The 17,591-nt window shown below is 45.9% G+C and overlaps 1 protein-coding gene across 1 annotated transcript; it reads left to right on the top strand.

Moving 5' to 3' along the window:
- Window positions 1-1,172: 1,172 nt before the first annotated feature.
- LOC117057434 (vomeronasal type-2 receptor 26-like) lies at window positions 1,173-17,073 on the top strand. Its single transcript, XM_033168278.1, has 6 exons — window positions 1,173-1,390; window positions 2,070-2,361; window positions 4,623-5,423; window positions 6,228-6,455; window positions 7,360-7,486; window positions 16,169-17,073. The coding sequence occupies exons 1-6, from the start codon at window positions 1,173-1,175 to the stop codon at window positions 17,071-17,073; spliced, it is 2,571 nt and encodes an 856-aa protein (XP_033024169.1).
- The last annotated feature ends 518 nt before the right edge of the window (window positions 17,074-17,591 follow it).

The following is a 17,591-nucleotide window of genomic DNA, read 5'->3' as shown; positions in this document are numbered from 1 at the left end:
TACATTTAATGAAACAAAGTTCTTATACAGGGATCGGCTACTTTCAAATATTACTTATTTTAATGGTATATAATCATTCATTGTACATAAACAGCTCATAGTCTGCTATTTCATGTTGTTGTATCTTTTACCATTCAATATTACATCATTTTATGTACTGTTATGAATTTGGGCTGGGACAGGGGGACGTGGGCTGCATGTCAGATCCTTCTAACCCCTGGATTCAGAAATATTAAAATACAAGCTAGGCTACCTTCCTGTGTTGAGGTGATTGCCTGGGTGATGGGCCTTTAGGAGAACAAGGGAAAGGGGGCTCTATGTGAGACACAAAATGGTTGGGGCCCTTCCCTCAATTGGTTGGATGGACAGAGCCTGGGTTTGGAGTTGAAAGTTTGCAGTGGTGTGACCTAGAAATAAAGCAGCAAACTGGAGAAAGAGTCAGAGAGCAATGTTTGAATGTCTGTTTGAATAAAAGGCTAACACTAAGGGGGGGACACTAAAGACTTTAGGGGTGTTAATGCTGTGAACCCACCCCCCATTCCTTAGGTTTCTTCTTTCCACATCAGAATTTCAAGAGGCCAGTGTTGTGATCAAACATGTTCATTTCCTCCCTCTCTCTTGAGACCAAAGCATTGCATTTGCAGTATTTCTTCTTCTTCTTCAAAATCTTATGCAGCTAAGAGGAAATGAAAACTTCTTTTCAGAAAAACACACACTTCCCTTTAATTATCAAAAGAACTATAATTAATGTTCCCACTAGTCCAAGCACCTCATGGACTTGCACAGTACACTATCAAAGCTAATGAGAAAGTCTGTGAAGGGTATTATAACTGAGCCTTTCAAAGTCTGGTACCCTTGGACTGTTTTGGATCATAACCCCCAACACCTGCAGCTTGCTGTGAATGCGGTGAATTATATGTAAAACATCTGAAGGATACAAGGTTGGAGAAGCATGCTAAAAAATATATTACCTCCAGCAATCACAGCTAGACCTAGGAATCAGAAACCAGCAAGTATCCTTCAGTGTCATCATTATTTTCCCCCCAGTGTTCACAGTCTAGATTTCAGATATATGAGGAGACTAAAAGGCCAACTAGGTCAGACTACTTCAGTCTCAAAAGCTGTAATAGTACTAGGGGCATCTTAGGGCATAGGGGCGAAATGTACCAAGGATGGTGGCATTATTGGCCTTGCTGCTGATTCTACTTCATCATGCAATATCCAAACCTCCCATTGTTAAATGCAACATCCATGATCCATACACTCCACTTCATCAGTATCATCAGAAAGGAGACCTCATCATTGGTGGCATAGCCTCTCACAGCATCATCGTCTCCATTTCAATAGCCTTCACCAAAACCCCCCCACCAACATTGCTGGAAGAGCTACAGTAAGAACTGGATAATTTCACTTATGCATTTTGATTCCTTATTTGGACACTGGAGTAACCAGTTTTAGAGGAGGGGTGGCTAAACTGTGGCCTTCAGTGGTTGTTGGACTCGATCAGTTGCATCAATAATAATGGAAATTGTTGGACAGCAACATCTGGAGGGCCACACTTCTCCACCCTTGTCCTAGAGGCAGAACTACTGATTGTGTAGAAAGAGATGTGGTGTGGGAGAAATGTGGTCAGAACGATCTCCACTAGTTTGAATACAATGTTGCCACTTTCCCCACTGAATTAAACATCCGGGTATCATATGAAGACATATAATATAGTTGTGGAAATAACTGCATCACTTTTGCTTCAGGGACCCAAGAGAATGAAATAAGGACAGGACTTCTACACAGATTTTGAAGTCTGCATTAAAACTGTACATCATGGACATTTTAAAATCTGTGTTCCCTTCCCTTCCCATACAATTTCCCCCTACATCTATTTTCTACCACTGTAGGCGAAGAGGTGGCTCACTTTTAGTGACATCTGTTCAAGAGGTTCCTCCCCTGCAACAAAACGTTAAAGAAATTCAGTAATAAATAATAGTAATGAGGATAATGTATAACTGTGTTGTGGTAAATTTACAAAGTGTTAAATGGCCTTCTGATAGAATATGAAACTCTCTTCTTAGAGTGGTGCCTAAGAATTACCAGAACATCCTGGCCTTGCAATTTGCAGTGAAGGAGATCAACGAAAACCCTCAGCTCTTACCCAATGTCACTTTAGGCTTCCACATCTATGACAGCTATTTCAATGCCAAATGGACCTCTCATGCCACAATGTTGCTCATATCCACCCTGGAAACATTTGTCCCCAACTACATCTGTGACATCAAGAAAAACTTGATAGCCATCATTGGGGGACTGGACTCCGAAACTTCACTTCAGATGGCAACCATCTTGGATATCTATAAAGTTCCACAGGTGAGAGAGAGATATCTCTGACATGTCATGGGAGCTATACACATCCCGAGAGATTTGGATAAATTAATGTGCATATTTCATATAATCAGGTGGGCCATGCTAATGACAGATCCAAGGTAAGAAACCATCTTGATAGCACATATGTTTTTGCTCCAGATATCCTTTTTGGCCTAGTCATTGCCTGATATATGATAGCAGTAGTAGTACAACCCGTAGAGCACGTAGGTGACAATTATTCACACAATAAATATTCTTGTTCAAAAGCAATTTTTCACCATTCATCAAGTTTTGTGAATAAGACAACTACTTACAACGTGCCATGAAAACTTACAAGTTATCTAAAATAAAGTGAACTTGCAATATCAGATTTTTTTTTACCACAAACATATTTTACACACAGATCAACAAGCTTTACATTCATCATACATTCGAAAAACAAGAAAAAAACCCAAAGAATAATAATAATAATATAAATTATACTTACATACATTTTTTAAAGAAAAACCTAATAATTGTCCTATCGCACAAGACTTTATAATTTCCTAATGTCTTGGGAACAGGGAAATATTTACAACAAAAATTTTCCTCTCCTACATCTATTCTTATTTTTTTTCCTACCTCCCTCTCTTCCTTCAATTCCATTATCCCTTCACCCTCTTCTTTCCTTTGTTTTGTTCCAAGACTTGTGCAACTTCTTTTCTTATCTTGACTTCCCTCTTCTTATACCCCATTTCTTCAAATTATATCATTAAAATAAATTCCATTAAACTCTGAAACTTCAACATATATCTTTTGCTTTATATCAATTTCTCTTACAGCATTCCCTTTTCCATTAGATATATTTATTCATACCTGCAAGAGCTGCTACAGGGCAAAACCCATATTCGGATCACACCTCATTTTTAGATATCTCAACAACCCTTCCCATTCCTCCACCACTTTGTTCCTAGGGTTTTCTTTTATCTTTTCCGATAAGGCTGCCAGTTCTAAAAATTCTATTGTTTTCACGAGCCATTCTTCTTTATTGGTGGCGACCTCTTGTTTCCAATATATTGCTACCAGAATCCTCGCGGCAGCGGAGGAGTACAAAAATAAATTTTAATCGGAATATCCGGGCCGATTATACCCAGTAGGTAAGCTTCAGGGGATTTCGTGAATTTTATTGATAGCATAATTTCTAACTCACTATGTATTTCCCTCCAAAATTGGTCTATTTTTTTGCATTTCCACCAAATATGGTAATGGTCTCCAACCTCCTGACACCTCCAACAAGCATTGGATATAGCCTTATACATCTTAGAGATTCTTTGTGCGGTGTAGTGCCATCTGTAAAACATTTTGAACTTGCAATATCAGATTTTACTAAGTTCTTTCAACTTCTTGACTCAATTTTTGTTTTTTCTTGTTTTTTAAGTAATTTCAAGAAGAAGGTAAGTAGGTTCAGTGATGTTCCTGGTAGCTGTAAAGTGCAGATGGAAGACAGAGTGCCAGCGTTCTATCCCCGTTTCGCCCTAGCAGTCCATAAAGTTAAAGAGCTGCTATTTCGCCCCTGGCAGGGCCAATTTGTTGGGGTTGGCGGATAGCCTACTCCCTGAGCACAGTTTTCTGTGCTTCCTCAGTAGTCTCGATCCATTAATGTATCTATTAGTGCTAACTAATAATAATCCAAGCAAAATCTCATTAGAGTCATCGTAATACATTTCCAGATGTTCGATTAAATACAATTGAATACAAAATTAATGCAAGGATTCATAATTATATACTTACAGGTAGTTATAGAAACAATTTCTTGCCTTAAGCATAAAGAACTGAATAGCTTAGCAAGGTAGCCATGTTTGATTACAGATATATATACTCTCATTGTGGGCTTTTTAGCAGGTGTTTTGCATTAACAAGGAGGAGGAGAAATGGAGGAGAGGGTGGAAATGATAATATCAATACTTACATCCCATACAGATACTCATCTCAATACCCATTGCTATAATTAAATAAAAACTGAAACATTGAATTCAGATATATGATAGCAGCTGATTGGCATCTGAGTGTAGCTTGGCTTAACAAAAATAGCATGCACAGCCAAAAATGAAGGATTGGAATCCCCAATTGGAAATTGCCCCAGTGAAGCTTCTAATAAACAAATCAAATGTCTAAAAGTTATTGTTGCTTCTGTCTCTTTCTCCTCCTGCCACAATCATGTTTAGCTCATATATGGCCCTGCTCCAGTGATGAATGATAAAACCCCAGGCCTTCTCTTCTACCAGATGACACCCAAGGAAGCCCACCAGTATCAGGGGATCCTGTCTTTGCTTCTGCATTTCAGGTGGATATGGATTGGGATCCTAACATTCTTTGATGAGAATGCAGAAAGATTTGTGCAAACTGTGGTTCCCATTTTTTCCCAGAGTGGCATCTGTTTTGCCTTCATAGAAAGAAGTCACAAATATACTTATGTCACTGAAGTTAACAATATGTTGAAAATAGGGGCAAAAATCCATGACAAAATAAATGATAGCAAAGCCAATGTAGTGTTGGCTCATGGAGAATCGTATGCTCTGGCATTTTTTAGATGGTTGCCTTACCTATCAGAACTGGAACAAGGTTCAAATACACCAAAAGGTAAAGTGTGGATTATCACAGCCCAGGTGCAGCTCACTTCTTTTGTCTTTCAACGGACGTGGGATACAGAAATACTCCATGGGGTTCTCTCATTCAACACTCACTCAAATGATCCTCCCGGATTTCGTCAATTTGTCAAGAGCAAAACTCCTTCCAGCCCAAAAGGAGATGGCTTTATTTTGGACTTCTGGCAACAGGCATTTGGCTGTGTATTTCCTAATCAAGTTATTGGCAGTGTGACAGGAGATATTTGCACTGGGCAAGAGGAACTGGAGAATCTTCCTGGTCCTTTCTTTGAAATGACTATGACAAGCCACAGCTACAACATCTACAATGCTGTCTATGCTGTGGCCCATGCTTCTCATGCCATGTCTACATCCCGAGTCAAACACAGACCAGTAATGATCAGTGGAGGAATGAAGTTTGACAAACAATCCCTGTGGCAGGTAATGCGCTAAACACCCTTCCTGAAAGAGGTTCAAAAGCCTTTGGTTTTATCCCTTTGGTAATAGTTACTTTTCCTATGGGTCAGCAATGTGGGTGCAATAATGCTCTTGAAATCTTCCACAGGTGCCGCCAAAGCCACTTCTTCAATTCCCTGCCCTTTGGCGATAAGATAGTCACTTTATCTCTCTTGAAATGCACATAGTGACTGATGGGAACTTCTCCACATGCTTTTCTAGCTCCAAATTCAGCCTACTAGACTTCCCTTCCTATTGGCATCAGACAGAAACCTTCACTGTATTCATTTACGCACCTGTTTAAAACCTATTTGTTTAGGAAAGCCTTCCCAGTCACATGGGTGTTGACATATTATAATCTCCTTTCATTTCATTTCTTGCGAATTTTAATTATTTTTTAAATTTTCCTTCAACTATTCATACCAACCTCTTAGATGACCAGGGGCCTGATTCCCCATTGAGCTCTGAAGCTTGAGTATCAAAGGAATAATGTATCACATAGCATAGCATATAAAGTCTATAGAGAGCCAAGTGATATATTTTAGGAAACAAAATGAACAGAGCACCCAGTTTTTCATGGCTGTGCATGCATTTCTTGTGGGCGATCTTAAGAATCTGTAATTTGAAATGAACTTCCAAATGTGAGAAAGGTTTGGCTTAAATCTCATATATCTATAAATAGAAAAATGAAAGGTGGATATTTGTAAACCTGACATGAAAGTAAACATCATGATTGTCTCTTACTAAATTGAAGCCTTTTCTATACTTTCTCTTTCATTTTCAACCCAGCTCCATCATTTTCTGAGGGGTATCTCATTTAACAACAGTGCTGGGGATAAGATTTCCTTGGACCAGAATGGGGAGATACTAGCTGGATTTGATATTACCAATTGGATTGTTTATTCCAACCAATCCTTTCACAGAGTGAAGGTAGGAGAGGTGGATTCCCTGGCTCCTCCACAGCAAGCATTGACCATCAATGAGGGAGCCATAAAATGGCACCGTTGGTTTAACCAGGTAGGATGCAACCATCAGCCATTTGTGATTTTGAACACTTTAACATAACATGCAAATATAATTTCATTGTACATTCTTCAGCCTTATAAAATTGGATTAAAGATAGTACAAGCTATGAATTAATGTTATAACCTAATTGCCCAGTCTCTACTGGTTCCAGTTACATTCAAACTGAACTGATTATGTTAACTGACAACTTGAAGAAGTGAATCCTAAATAGATTCTGATGATATTGAATATATTGCTATGAGTTTGGCGGATCAGTCCGGTTGAAACCCTGGTTCACATTACAATTCTGGGGTCCTGCATCAGTGAGGGGAGAATAAATAAAGGGAAGTTTGCTGAATGAGTTCCTTTGTCAAGGATTAGACGGGCAAGTTGAGACCTATGGATTGCAGCTATAAATACTTCAGTTTTAAAAGGGTCCATATGTCAACTTCAGCACTTTCTACATTGTGGCTCCTTTTACAAAATTGGTATAAAGTTTTGACACATTTGTACACCTCACAAAGCAGATTATACATGCCATATTTCAAGGTTTTAGAATAGCAGGTTTATAACTTTGAGGCTTATTTTGTGGTAGGGAAACCACCACAACCCTTTAATGTCACATTGGCAGAAAGAGGTGTGCATACAGAGTTATAACCCTTATTATAGAGGATACTAAAATCATTATTAACACAACAGTAACTGCAAAAAAGCAACAATTTATTGGAGTTTACACACTGAGTCACTGGGAAATGTCAGAAAATGAGTCCAAATGGAATTGAAACAAGCTATTAAGTGAATTTCTGAAATGAATGTTGTTGTTCCAAACAAATCCCTTTTAAGGAAGAGCTTAATTTCTCCTCTTAGCTTTTTTTGAGTCCACTTATTTTATATATATCTTTCATTTGTGTATTAGACACAGCCCAAGTCTGTATGTAGTGAGAGCTGCCGCCCTGGTTTTTGCAGGAAGATGAAGGAGGGGGAAGCATTTTGCTGCTACGATTGCATTCCATGTCCAGAAGGGAAGATTTCACACCAGGAGGGTAAGAAGTTTACTGTATAGCGTGTTCTCCTTCATAGAGAGCACGTGTTGCGGTTGGGGCCTAGCAAGACACCCTGCTAAAGTTTTGGGGAGGGATCTAATCTGTTAGCTAGAGTATTGATAGGGGCCGAGGCAGTTGTTGGGGAGATTAGTATGTTGCAAAATGTTGATGGACAGGTCAGGGGTATATATACTGGGCGTTCTTAGTAACTGCCCCTCTTTGCTGCGTGCATCGGATCCGATCTGTTCACCAGTCTGGAGCTTCTGCTACGGTTGTATTGACCTTATATTATTTGAGACTGCTGTGTATTCCCGGCCTTTTACCTTGATTCTAAATTTCCCTTGTCCTCTTCTACCTTAGCCCTCGCCCAGTCCTTAACTCCCTGTCCCACCCCACCCCCCCACCCCCCTCCCCCCTTGTTCGCCCGGTTTATTTACCGGTCAGGCGGCCATCGCCGGGCTAACCCTGGGCCGCTTCCTTTAGCCCCTTTGGTGCGTTGGGAGCCGTTGCCGCCTGGGGAAGCTGCTGTTTTTTCACCCCGCTTCCCAGCCGAGCGGTGACCGCTCGCCCGGCTCCCCGCTATCTCGCTGCGCGCCCAGGCACACCCCCCTCTGTTCGGGGAAGCGGCTGCCCACGCGCCGCTTCCCAGCTGTTTGGCGGCCGCTTACGGGACTCTCCATCGCCTCCCGCTTGGCCCCCCCTGCTGTAACGAGCCGCGCTTGAGCGAAGCGCGCGGCCTTGGCCTGCTCCGTAGCAGCCGGGCAGGGCCTAGGCAAGGGCCCCCTCCGTGCCCTGCGGAACCCGCGCGTTACGACGCGCCCCGGGCCCGTGCTGCTGCCACCGTTGTCGCCGCTGTTTTGGTCGCCTCCTCGCGTGGAGGCTCCCCCCCCACCCGAACGGCCTAGCGGGGATTCAGCCAAGTGAGCCTCCCCGCTCCCGCCGACCAGCGCTACTTCTGCCGGCTGTCCCAGGCAGCGGCGAACCCCACGCGGCCGCTTTCTAGCGGCCAGCGCTGCGCCGCTTGCCTGGTTTTTTCCCCGTGAGCCCTTCTCGGTCTCCTTACCTTCCAGCCTCCCCTGGAAGCGCCATTGCCGTGCAGCCTCTTTCTGCGGCTGCCTTTCGTCGATTCTGCCCCTAGTGGCCACCCGGCTCATTGCTCGGCAGGCCTAGTTTGCTGGAGCTCCTCTCCGTTGCCCCCAGTGGCCGGCCTGGGCTACTACACCTCCAAAAATAATAATAATAATAATAATAATAATAATAATAATAATAATAATAATAATAATAATAATAATAATAAATTTCGTTGCTTTGTTGCTTCCCTCTGCTGCCCACTGGTGGCTGGTTTTATTGCTGCGCCGTTGTATTTCTCATCTGAGCTGGCCTGCTGCCCTTAGGGGCCATTTGTACTTTGATAGGTTTATTCTATTAAAAAAAAAAAAAAACTATTTTCATTTTATTTTTGTAGCTGTTTTTCTCTGAAATCCTTACAGGTCTGTTTCCTGTGGCGGGACGGGAGGCGACGCCTGCTGGTCCGGTAGCTACCGGCCTCTTCAGCGGTCGCATTTTTCCTTTGGTTTGCACGCAGCTTATATGGCGTCAGAGGAGCCTTCAACCCAGGCATCGCCTATCCAGTCCAAGAGGGCCATCAAGGGCCCATCCCAGGCCTTGCGCTCTACATCCCCGGCGCACACTATGCAGCGCATTCAGTCCTTCGTCGCCAGCCTGGCCAGCGATCCGGCAGCCTTGGCCCGTTTTTCATCGGATATGGACGGCATTATGCAACGTGCCGCGCCGCAATCAAGTACCCAAACAGGGCCTTCGCTGACGGCCGACGCTGTTGCACCAGATGCCTCGGGTAGCGCCGAGGGTGAAGGCATTCCGCCTTCCGGGGTCCTGTCTTCGGACGCCCAGGCGCCATCGACCCCGGGTCCACCCTCTTCCCGGGCTTCCACCCGGGGGAGGGGGGCGCGCGGTCGCAGGACCGCCACAAGGGGGCGGGCCCGGGCCACGGGCAGGCGGGGGGGTCGATCGCAGCACCGCGCGGCTACTTCACGGGATTCACCTTCTCCGCCTGGTTCTGTTTCACTGTTTTCAGGTATGCCGCAGCCGGCCCTTGAGTCTCGATCCTCTTCGGAAGGCAGCGCTTACGTGGCCACGCAGGCTTCTTCGGGCAGGCGATGCCACAAGGAAGGCGGCGGTCGGCGGCAGTCCGGGAGGAGCAAGGGTACCACCACGGCTGCATCCATGGCCCCCACTCCGGGTGCTTCTCATCAGCGGCGTCAGTCTGAGTCGTCCTCCGAGGACAATCTACCGATGCCGCGGAAGGCTTCAAAGGGGGGAAAACGCCGCCACAAGCACTGCTGCGGGAAGCGTGCCAAGAAGTCCCGGGACGGGTCGTCCTCCTCAACTACAGGTTCGTCTTCCACAAGTTCGGATGAGGAGTCTGTCGACTCCTCAAAGCTTTATTGGGGTTTCGGTGAAATGGCCTCAGGCCTACCTAGGTGGGCGTGGCGCAGGAGGGCGAACGCCCACCGGGCCAAATATGGAGCCGCTCAGGAATTTTTGGACGGTGCACCAGTACCTGAGGTCATGGTGTCCACCAACAGGACAAAAGACATTATACCGGGTTGCCACTTGTCCTCTAAAATTCGCACTAGAATTTTGGAAGGACGCTATGTGGACATCTTCAAACTGGCCCCCCCGGAGGATGGCCCACATGGGCAGGACAGAACAACCGCCTCAGCCAGAAAACGCGCGAGGCTCGATAGGGTGGAGAAGACTTTCGAGCATTGGCTTGATTGCTTCCAAGTGTTCGCGGGCGTGATTGTAGCTGCTTACCCCAAACGAGCCCTGCATATGATTGTGTATCAGTCTATCGTGCGCTCGGCCTATGCAATGGCGGGGGAGGCGGCGGCAATCACGTATGATAAAAAGTTCAGGACCAGAGCCCACAGGATCACTTCGGCGCGTTGGGATCGTAGGGATCTTGACGTCTGGTCCACTTATGTGGCCCCCCTTATGGAGAAAAAGACCCCCGAGCCGCAGAAGGCAAAGGCAGCGGCTTTTCCGGCACCTCGCAGAATTTGTTGCTGGGATTTTAATAAGGGGACCTGCCAGCGCGCATCCTGCAAATTCCCGCACGTCTGTGACAGGTGTGGAGGCAACCATCCCGTCTCGTCTTGTTTTTCGGGAAAACGGCCCTTTCGGGGGGGAAGAGGGGGCACGCGCCCAGCTGCTAAGGCAGCCCCCTCTCAACCAGCAGCAGGTGCCGCAAAATAGCGTAGATACGTCTCTGGCCCCCACGCCGGTCCGTATCGCTGATCTCTTACTCTGGTTGCAAATTTATCCTGATCAAAAGGCGGCTACTTATTTAAGGGAAGGCTTTTCCCTGGGTTTCAGGATTCCGGTAGCCTCGTCTCCCGTGGCACGCAATCCTGCAAACCAAAAATCCATTTCGGAAATGCCCGAAGTGGCTCTTAGGAAAATTGATAAAGAGATCTCTTTGGGCCGCATTGCGGGCCCGTTTGCCGCTCCCCCGTTCCCTAACTTGCATCTTTCCCCCTTGGGGATTGTGCCCAAGAAGGCCCCGGGTGAATTCCGCCTGATTCACGATTTATCACGTCCAGAGGGTACGTCGGTAAATGCTGCCATCCCTCAGGAGCTTTGCTCGGTCAAATACGCTTCTTTGGATCACGCAATTAAATTGATTAGAAAATACGGCCCTGGCGCCATGCTCGCAAAATGCGATATAGAATCGGCATTCCGATTGCTACCCATTCACCCGCAAGATTTTTGGCTTTTAGGTTTTCAGTTCAACGGGTCATTTTATTTTGACAAAGCTATGCCCATGGGCTGCTCGATAGCCTGTGCGGCTTTCGAAGCATTTAGCACCTTTTTGGATTGGGCATTGCGCCACAAGACCGGCCTAGCAGGGGTGACTCATTACCTCGATGATTTTTTGCTGGTTGGGGCGCACGATACTGAGGATTGCGCAGCCTTGATGCGGGCTTTTACAGCCCTGACTCAGGAATTGGGGGTCCCCCTGGCGGCCGGAAAGACCGAGGGTCCGTCCACGCAGTTAATTTATCTGGGCATCCAGTTGGATACCGTTGCGCAAACCTCTCGCTTGCCAGATGCCAAGTTGGTGAATCTGAAGGAGATCATCGAGGCTCTACTTCCCCTGCGCAAGGTGACATTGAGGCAGCTCCAATCCCTTTTGGGTCACCTGAATTTCGCTTGTAGGGTTGTGGCACCTGGTAGGCCCTTCTGTCACCGATTGGCCAGGCTTACTGCCGGCCTTCGCTCCCCACGTCACTTCACCCGCCTCCCGGCAGACGTCAAATCGGATCTCCGGAACTGGCTGGTTTTCTTGAGAGATTTCAACGGGGTATCCTTGTGGCAGGATACATTGAACCTGCACAACGATTTTCAAGTGCATTCTGATGCGGCTGGTTCCTTGGGTTTCGGCTTGTATTGGAAGGGCCGTTGGTGCGCCGAACACTGGCCACCTACGTGGCAAGGCGAGGCAATTTCCCGTGACTTAACTTTCCTCGAATTTTTCCCCATCGCGGTCGCCGTCCACCTGTGGGTGGACGAGTTTAGGGACCGCCGAGTTTGTTTTTGGTCCGATAATCAGGCCGTTGTGTCAGTGCTTGCAAAACAGTCCTCTCGCTCCGCGAGGGTATCGGCCCTGCTCAGGACCTTTGTCCTGCAATGCCTGCGGAATAATATTGTATTTTCAGCCCGTTTTGTTCCAGGGATATCTAATGAGATCGCTGACGCTCTGTCCCGTTTCCAGATGGAGCGCTTCAGCTCCCTGGCTCCAGAGGCCCAGGAATTCCCGGAATTTTTTCCAGTCCATCTCTGGAACCTTGGCAGCACTTAGTTCTGCAAGGTGTGGCTGCTTCCCTTTCCCCTTCTACACTGAGGGCGTACAATAAGGCTTGGAGTGACTTCGTAACTTTTATCGGTTTGCCCAGGCAGGTGGCGGTGCGGTCGCCGCCTTCTACTTCCCAGGTGCTTAAGTATTTAGCTCATCTTTTTCAGCAGGGACGTGCCCCAAGGACGCTTCGGATTCACTCGGCTGCCATCTCCTTTTTCTCAAAAGCTTTCTTTGACAAGGACCCTGGCGCATCCTTCCTGGTGCGTAAAGCATTGGAAGGCTGGGGACGACTCCGTCCCCCGAGGGCATCAGCCAGAAGGCCCATCACGTTCGATGTCCTCACAAAAATACGCGCTGTTTTAACTTCCATTTGTTGGTCCAAGTATGAGGCTAGGCTTTTTGCAGCAGCTTTTTCCATCGCATTTTTTGGGGCACTCCGGGTTGGAGAGGTGGTTCTCGAAGCCACACAAGGGGCGGTTTCCAGGGGTTTGCTTTTGCAGGACGTCGCCTTGTCTACATCGGAGCTGGTCCTCACTATTCGGAATTCGAAAACGGACCAGCTGGGCAGGGGTGCGCTTCTCCGCCTTCCGGCTACTGGAGAGGCTGGCCCGTGCCCAGTGAAGGATACGGCCAAGTTTATGGCCATCAGAAGCCCTGGGGACGGCCCATTCCTAATCCATCAGGACGGCGCCCCACTGGCGAGGCGACAGTTCGCTATGGTTTTGCGTAAGGCTCTGTCGGCCTGTGGCTTCCCGGCTAACAACTTTGCCCCCCATTCTTTCCGCATAGGGGCAGCAACTACTGCGGCTCACTGGGGCCTGTCGGTCGAAAGAATCAAGAATTTGGGAAGGTGGAAGTCTGACGCCTATAAGGGCTATGTGCGAGGGAGACCATAAAATTCCCAAATTTTTATGCTGCCTGTTTTTCATCTCTCCTAGGCCTAGCAGTGGTTCGCGTCTGGATTTTGGGACACAGCATTGTCCACTGGGCCGGTGTCAGAGCTCGTGAATCAGGAATGGGACCTGCTCTGGGTCTTCCTCGGCATGTGCACGTGTCCTGGTTCGCCAGACGGGGGATGCTTTGGGGTGAACTGCTCCCGATGGTGCGGACTCTCATGGCAAGGGAGGGCCCCCCTTCGGCCATTGTGATACAATTGGGGGAAAATGACTTGGTTTCGGTGGGCTGCCTGGTGTTGCGTTCCTTAATCCTGAAGGATTTGGAGGAACTGGTGTCGACTTTGCCGACCACTAAAGTATTTTGGTCGCATTTTTTGCAAAGGCGTGTCTGGCGTGACAGCCATCGTCCCGCGGCTACGGAAAGCGCTAGGAAGCGGGTTACGGCAGCGGCAGCCCAAAAAGTTTTGTCGTTGGGCGGAGCAGTTATCGCGCACCCAGAAATCACCTTCAAGGCAATAACCCTTTTCCGGCCGGATGGGGTGCATCTGTCACCTTTGGAGTGTGACACTTGGCTGCAAGCCGTGGCTTCAAACTTGAAGGATGGGCTGGGTTTGTGAGTGGTTGGCGGCGAGCTCGTTTGCTCGGTGGCGGTTAGGCATTGGTTATTTAATTGGATCGCGGGAGGGGAAGTGGTTGGCCGTGCCTGCCCCTCCATTGCTGCTGCTGCGCAGGGAATTCCGTTAAAGGAATCCAGGGGCTCTCCATGCTTGTCCTCCCAGGTCATGGGTTTGGGCCACGCAAGGGCCCCTGGGAGCATTAAGGGAGAGGGAGGGTCTTGGTCGCCCCGTCCCCCAAATACTCTCCCCAAAGTGTTTTCCCTCTTGCTGTCTTCCACGAAGCGGTTGGAAGTCAGCCTGTCCCCTAGATGGGACATAGTCAAACCAATGCCTAAGCAACCACTCACATGGTGTAATTTAATAAAACGGTTGTGGCCAAATTTTTATGCCATTTAACCTTAACAAAATTTCTGTGTCTGGTGTGAGTTACTTGGGGGTGGACTTGAGGACCTCTACACGCAAATATTTATAGCTTGTTGCCACTGATCAAGAACATGCATATGAAATCTTGTATTCACCAAGATTCCATTTGATAGTTCATGAAATATTGAGAAATCTTGCTGAAGAGGGTCATAATGAAAGTTTGTTTGTTTGTGTGTGTGTGTGTGTGTGTGTGTGTGAGAGAGAGAGAGAGAGAGAGAGAGAATTTGTAATTGGTTCCAGTTACACTCAAAGTGAATATGTTAACTGACAACTTGAAGAAGTGAATCCTAAATAAATTCTGATGATATTGAATATATTGTTATGAGTTTGGAGAATCACTCTGGATGAAACCCTGGTTCACACTAGAGTTCTGGGAAGCCAGCCAGATTGGTGGGATATATAAATTAAATTATTATTATTATTATTATTATTATTATTATTATTATTATTAGTGATTGTGGATGTTGAATGCTGTTATTAAGGAAGAATCTTATAGCAAGATCCACCAGGTTGAACAGGATTAGTATAAAGTAGATATTCAGATGAGCCAGGAGGTTTCTGTAGCAGCTGGAAATATGCCATCATATCAGGGTTGATACCAGGGTAAGGTACTAAGAATACAATGCAATACATGAAGGCTATTCGGCTTGGTCACATGACTTGGAAACCCAGCCTAAATTAAGCTAATGAATAGGGTGGTGTAACCCCAACACTATTTTAAAAGCTTGTTTTCTCTCTGATAAGCTTTGGCTAGCTCAAGCAGTGACAGACCTGATCCTGAATGCATTTTGCATCTGGTGCACTTTATGCAGTCTTGGATTACACCATCATGTTCGCATAGTACTGGTCCCTAAATGTGAAATCATCTTCTACAACAGTCCTTGAAATCTGTTTTGACACTTTGGATACAGTTGGCTGAATCCCAGTTACTTTCACATATTTTTGCCCATAATTCGTTTGATTTATTAAATACTTAACCCTGCATTTTCTCTTAAGATGTGTTTAGGCTTATTCCCCCCCCCCTTCCAAATAATATTTGAATGTGCATTTACTTTCTGGTAACATATTTAAACCTGTATTTTGATGCCCTTGAACTTCAAAGAATTGTGCCGTAATGTTTGGAGAAGTGTGAAATACTTAACTCCAGAAAACAGTTGAAAGGTGTTGATTAAGTCTTCAAATGTCGAAATTTGCAAAGACTGAATTACACAAATACTTCTTAATTAGGGAGGAAGTAAGTGTGAGCAACTAGATCAGTGAGAGGATGATTTGAGTTGGCTTTTAGCCAGAGAACAGGAAGGGTCTCTGTCACCTTGCATTTTGCCTCAATCAGTATTTTACATCAGATAGGTGAGAAGAGCATAGTTCCATCATTTTCAATCTCCATTGTTTGGAGCTCCTTGTATGCTTTTTAAATCATTTTAATTATGTTATTCATATTCATTTTAATTATGTTTAATTAATAATTAAATTATTTTAATTATGTATACATATCCATCCTTAAAGAAATCAGCCCTGAGTGCTCACTGGAAGGGCAGATCCTGAAGTTGAGGCTCCAATACTTTGGCCACCTCATGAGAAGAGAAGACTCCCTGGAAAACACCCTGATGTTGGGAAAGATGGAGGGCAAAAGGAGAAGGGGACGACAGAGGATAAGGTGGCTGAACAGTGTTCTCGAAGCGACTGGCATGAGTTTGGCCACACTGCGGGAGGCAATGGAGGATAGGGGTGCCTGGCGTGCTCTGGTCCATGGGGTCACAAAGAGTCGGACACGACTGAACGACTGAACAACAACGACAAATTATGTATTTACAAGCATGATGCTCATATTTTTGGAATTAAGAACCATGTTTTTCTTTCTCAGACATGAATGACTGCTATGAATGTGAAGATGAAAAGTATCCAAGCAAAAATAAAACTATATGTATTCTCAAGCATACAACATTCTTGTCCTTTGAAGAACCTCTGAGCCTCAGCTTAGCCTGCTCTGCTCTTTCCTTTGCTTTCCTTACGGCACTGGTCCTGGAAATATTTGTGAAGCACAGGGACACTCCCGTTGTGAAAGCCAACAACCGGGACCTCACCTACGCTCTGCTCATCTCCCTATTGCTTTGCTTCCTTTCCGCATTACTGTTCATTGGATATCCTAACAAGGTGACGTGTCTCCTCCGACAAACTGTTTTTGGCATCATCTTCTCAGTGGCTGTTTCTTGTGTGCTGGCAAAAACCACCACTGTGGTTCTGGCTTTCATGGCCACAAAACCAGGATCCAGGATGAGGAAGTGGGTGGGGAAAGGACTGGCAAACTCTATTGTCCTCTCCTGCTCCCTTATCCAAGCACTCATCTGCACTCTCTGGCTGGTGATTTCTCCTCCATTCCCTAATGCTGACATGAAGTCAATGGCTGAAGAAATTGTACTGGAGTGCAATGAGGGGACTGTGACTTTCTTTTACTGTGTCTTGGGCTACATGGGCTTCCTGGCTATTGTCAGTTTCACTGTGGCTTTCCTGGCCCGGAAATTACCTGACAGTTTCAACGAAGCCAAGTTCATCACTTTCAGCATGTTGGTCTTTTGCAGTGTTTGGTTATCCTTTGTTCCTTCCTACATGAGCACAAAGGGGAAATACATGGTGGCTGTGGAGATCTTCTCTATCTTAGCCTCCAGTGCTGGCTTGTTGGGTTGCATCTTTTCCCCAAAATGTTACATTATTTTGCTGAGGCCTGAGCTGAACACTAGGGAACACTTAATAAGAAGAAAATTTTCTTAAACTAAACGTAATACCTAAACTAGTTTATATCTTAAAAGGAATTCCAATTCACATATCGATCAAATTCTTTCTCTAAATTAAATCTTTGTTTAAAAAATGCCTTTACGGCTCTTCAGTTCCAAGAATATCTATGCAAAAATGGAAATACAGATAAAATGAGGAGGATTTGGGATCCGAGTCTTAGAATTGTATCACCAAGCATATTTACTGTAAGGTACACAATTCTGGAGACCCATAACTGAAAACAACTGTCCAAATTGGGCTGCTTTGGAATATTCCTTTTTAGCACCTCTCGAAAGATGGGCAGCACTTGCATCGAAATACATTAATACTCAATATGCTATTGAAACAATGAATGTTCCCCAAATCAAATGGGGTGCTCGTTTTGCGTGGTTGCGAGTAGCCCCTTTGGATCATGGTTCAGCTCCTGGCAATTGTGTCTGGAACAGCCTTCCCAGGTTGGATACCTGCGGACTCCACCTACTCCAGCAGCCGCCCAATCCTGGCTGAGGAGGTGT

This window comes from Lacerta agilis, chromosome 14 (genome assembly GCF_009819535.1).
Source record: "Lacerta agilis isolate rLacAgi1 chromosome 14, rLacAgi1.pri, whole genome shotgun sequence".
Taxonomy (NCBI): Eukaryota; Metazoa; Chordata; class Lepidosauria; order Squamata; family Lacertidae; genus Lacerta; species Lacerta agilis.
This window is presented reverse-complemented; position numbering and strand designations above follow the sequence as displayed.

Bases quoted from the DNA above. Each gene is read 5' to 3' on its own strand.
- LOC117057434 (XM_033168278.1), top strand. From the start codon at position 1,173: ATGGTGGCATTATTGGCCTTGCTGCTGATTCTACTTCATCATGCAATA. The intron at 1,391-2,069 runs GTAAGAACTGGA...CTCTCTTCTTAG, and splicing joins ACATTGCTGGAAGAGCTACA to AGTGGTGCCTAAGAATTACC. The intron at 2,362-4,622 runs GTGAGAGAGAGA...CTCTTCTACCAG, and splicing joins ATATCTATAAAGTTCCACAG to ATGACACCCAAGGAAGCCCA.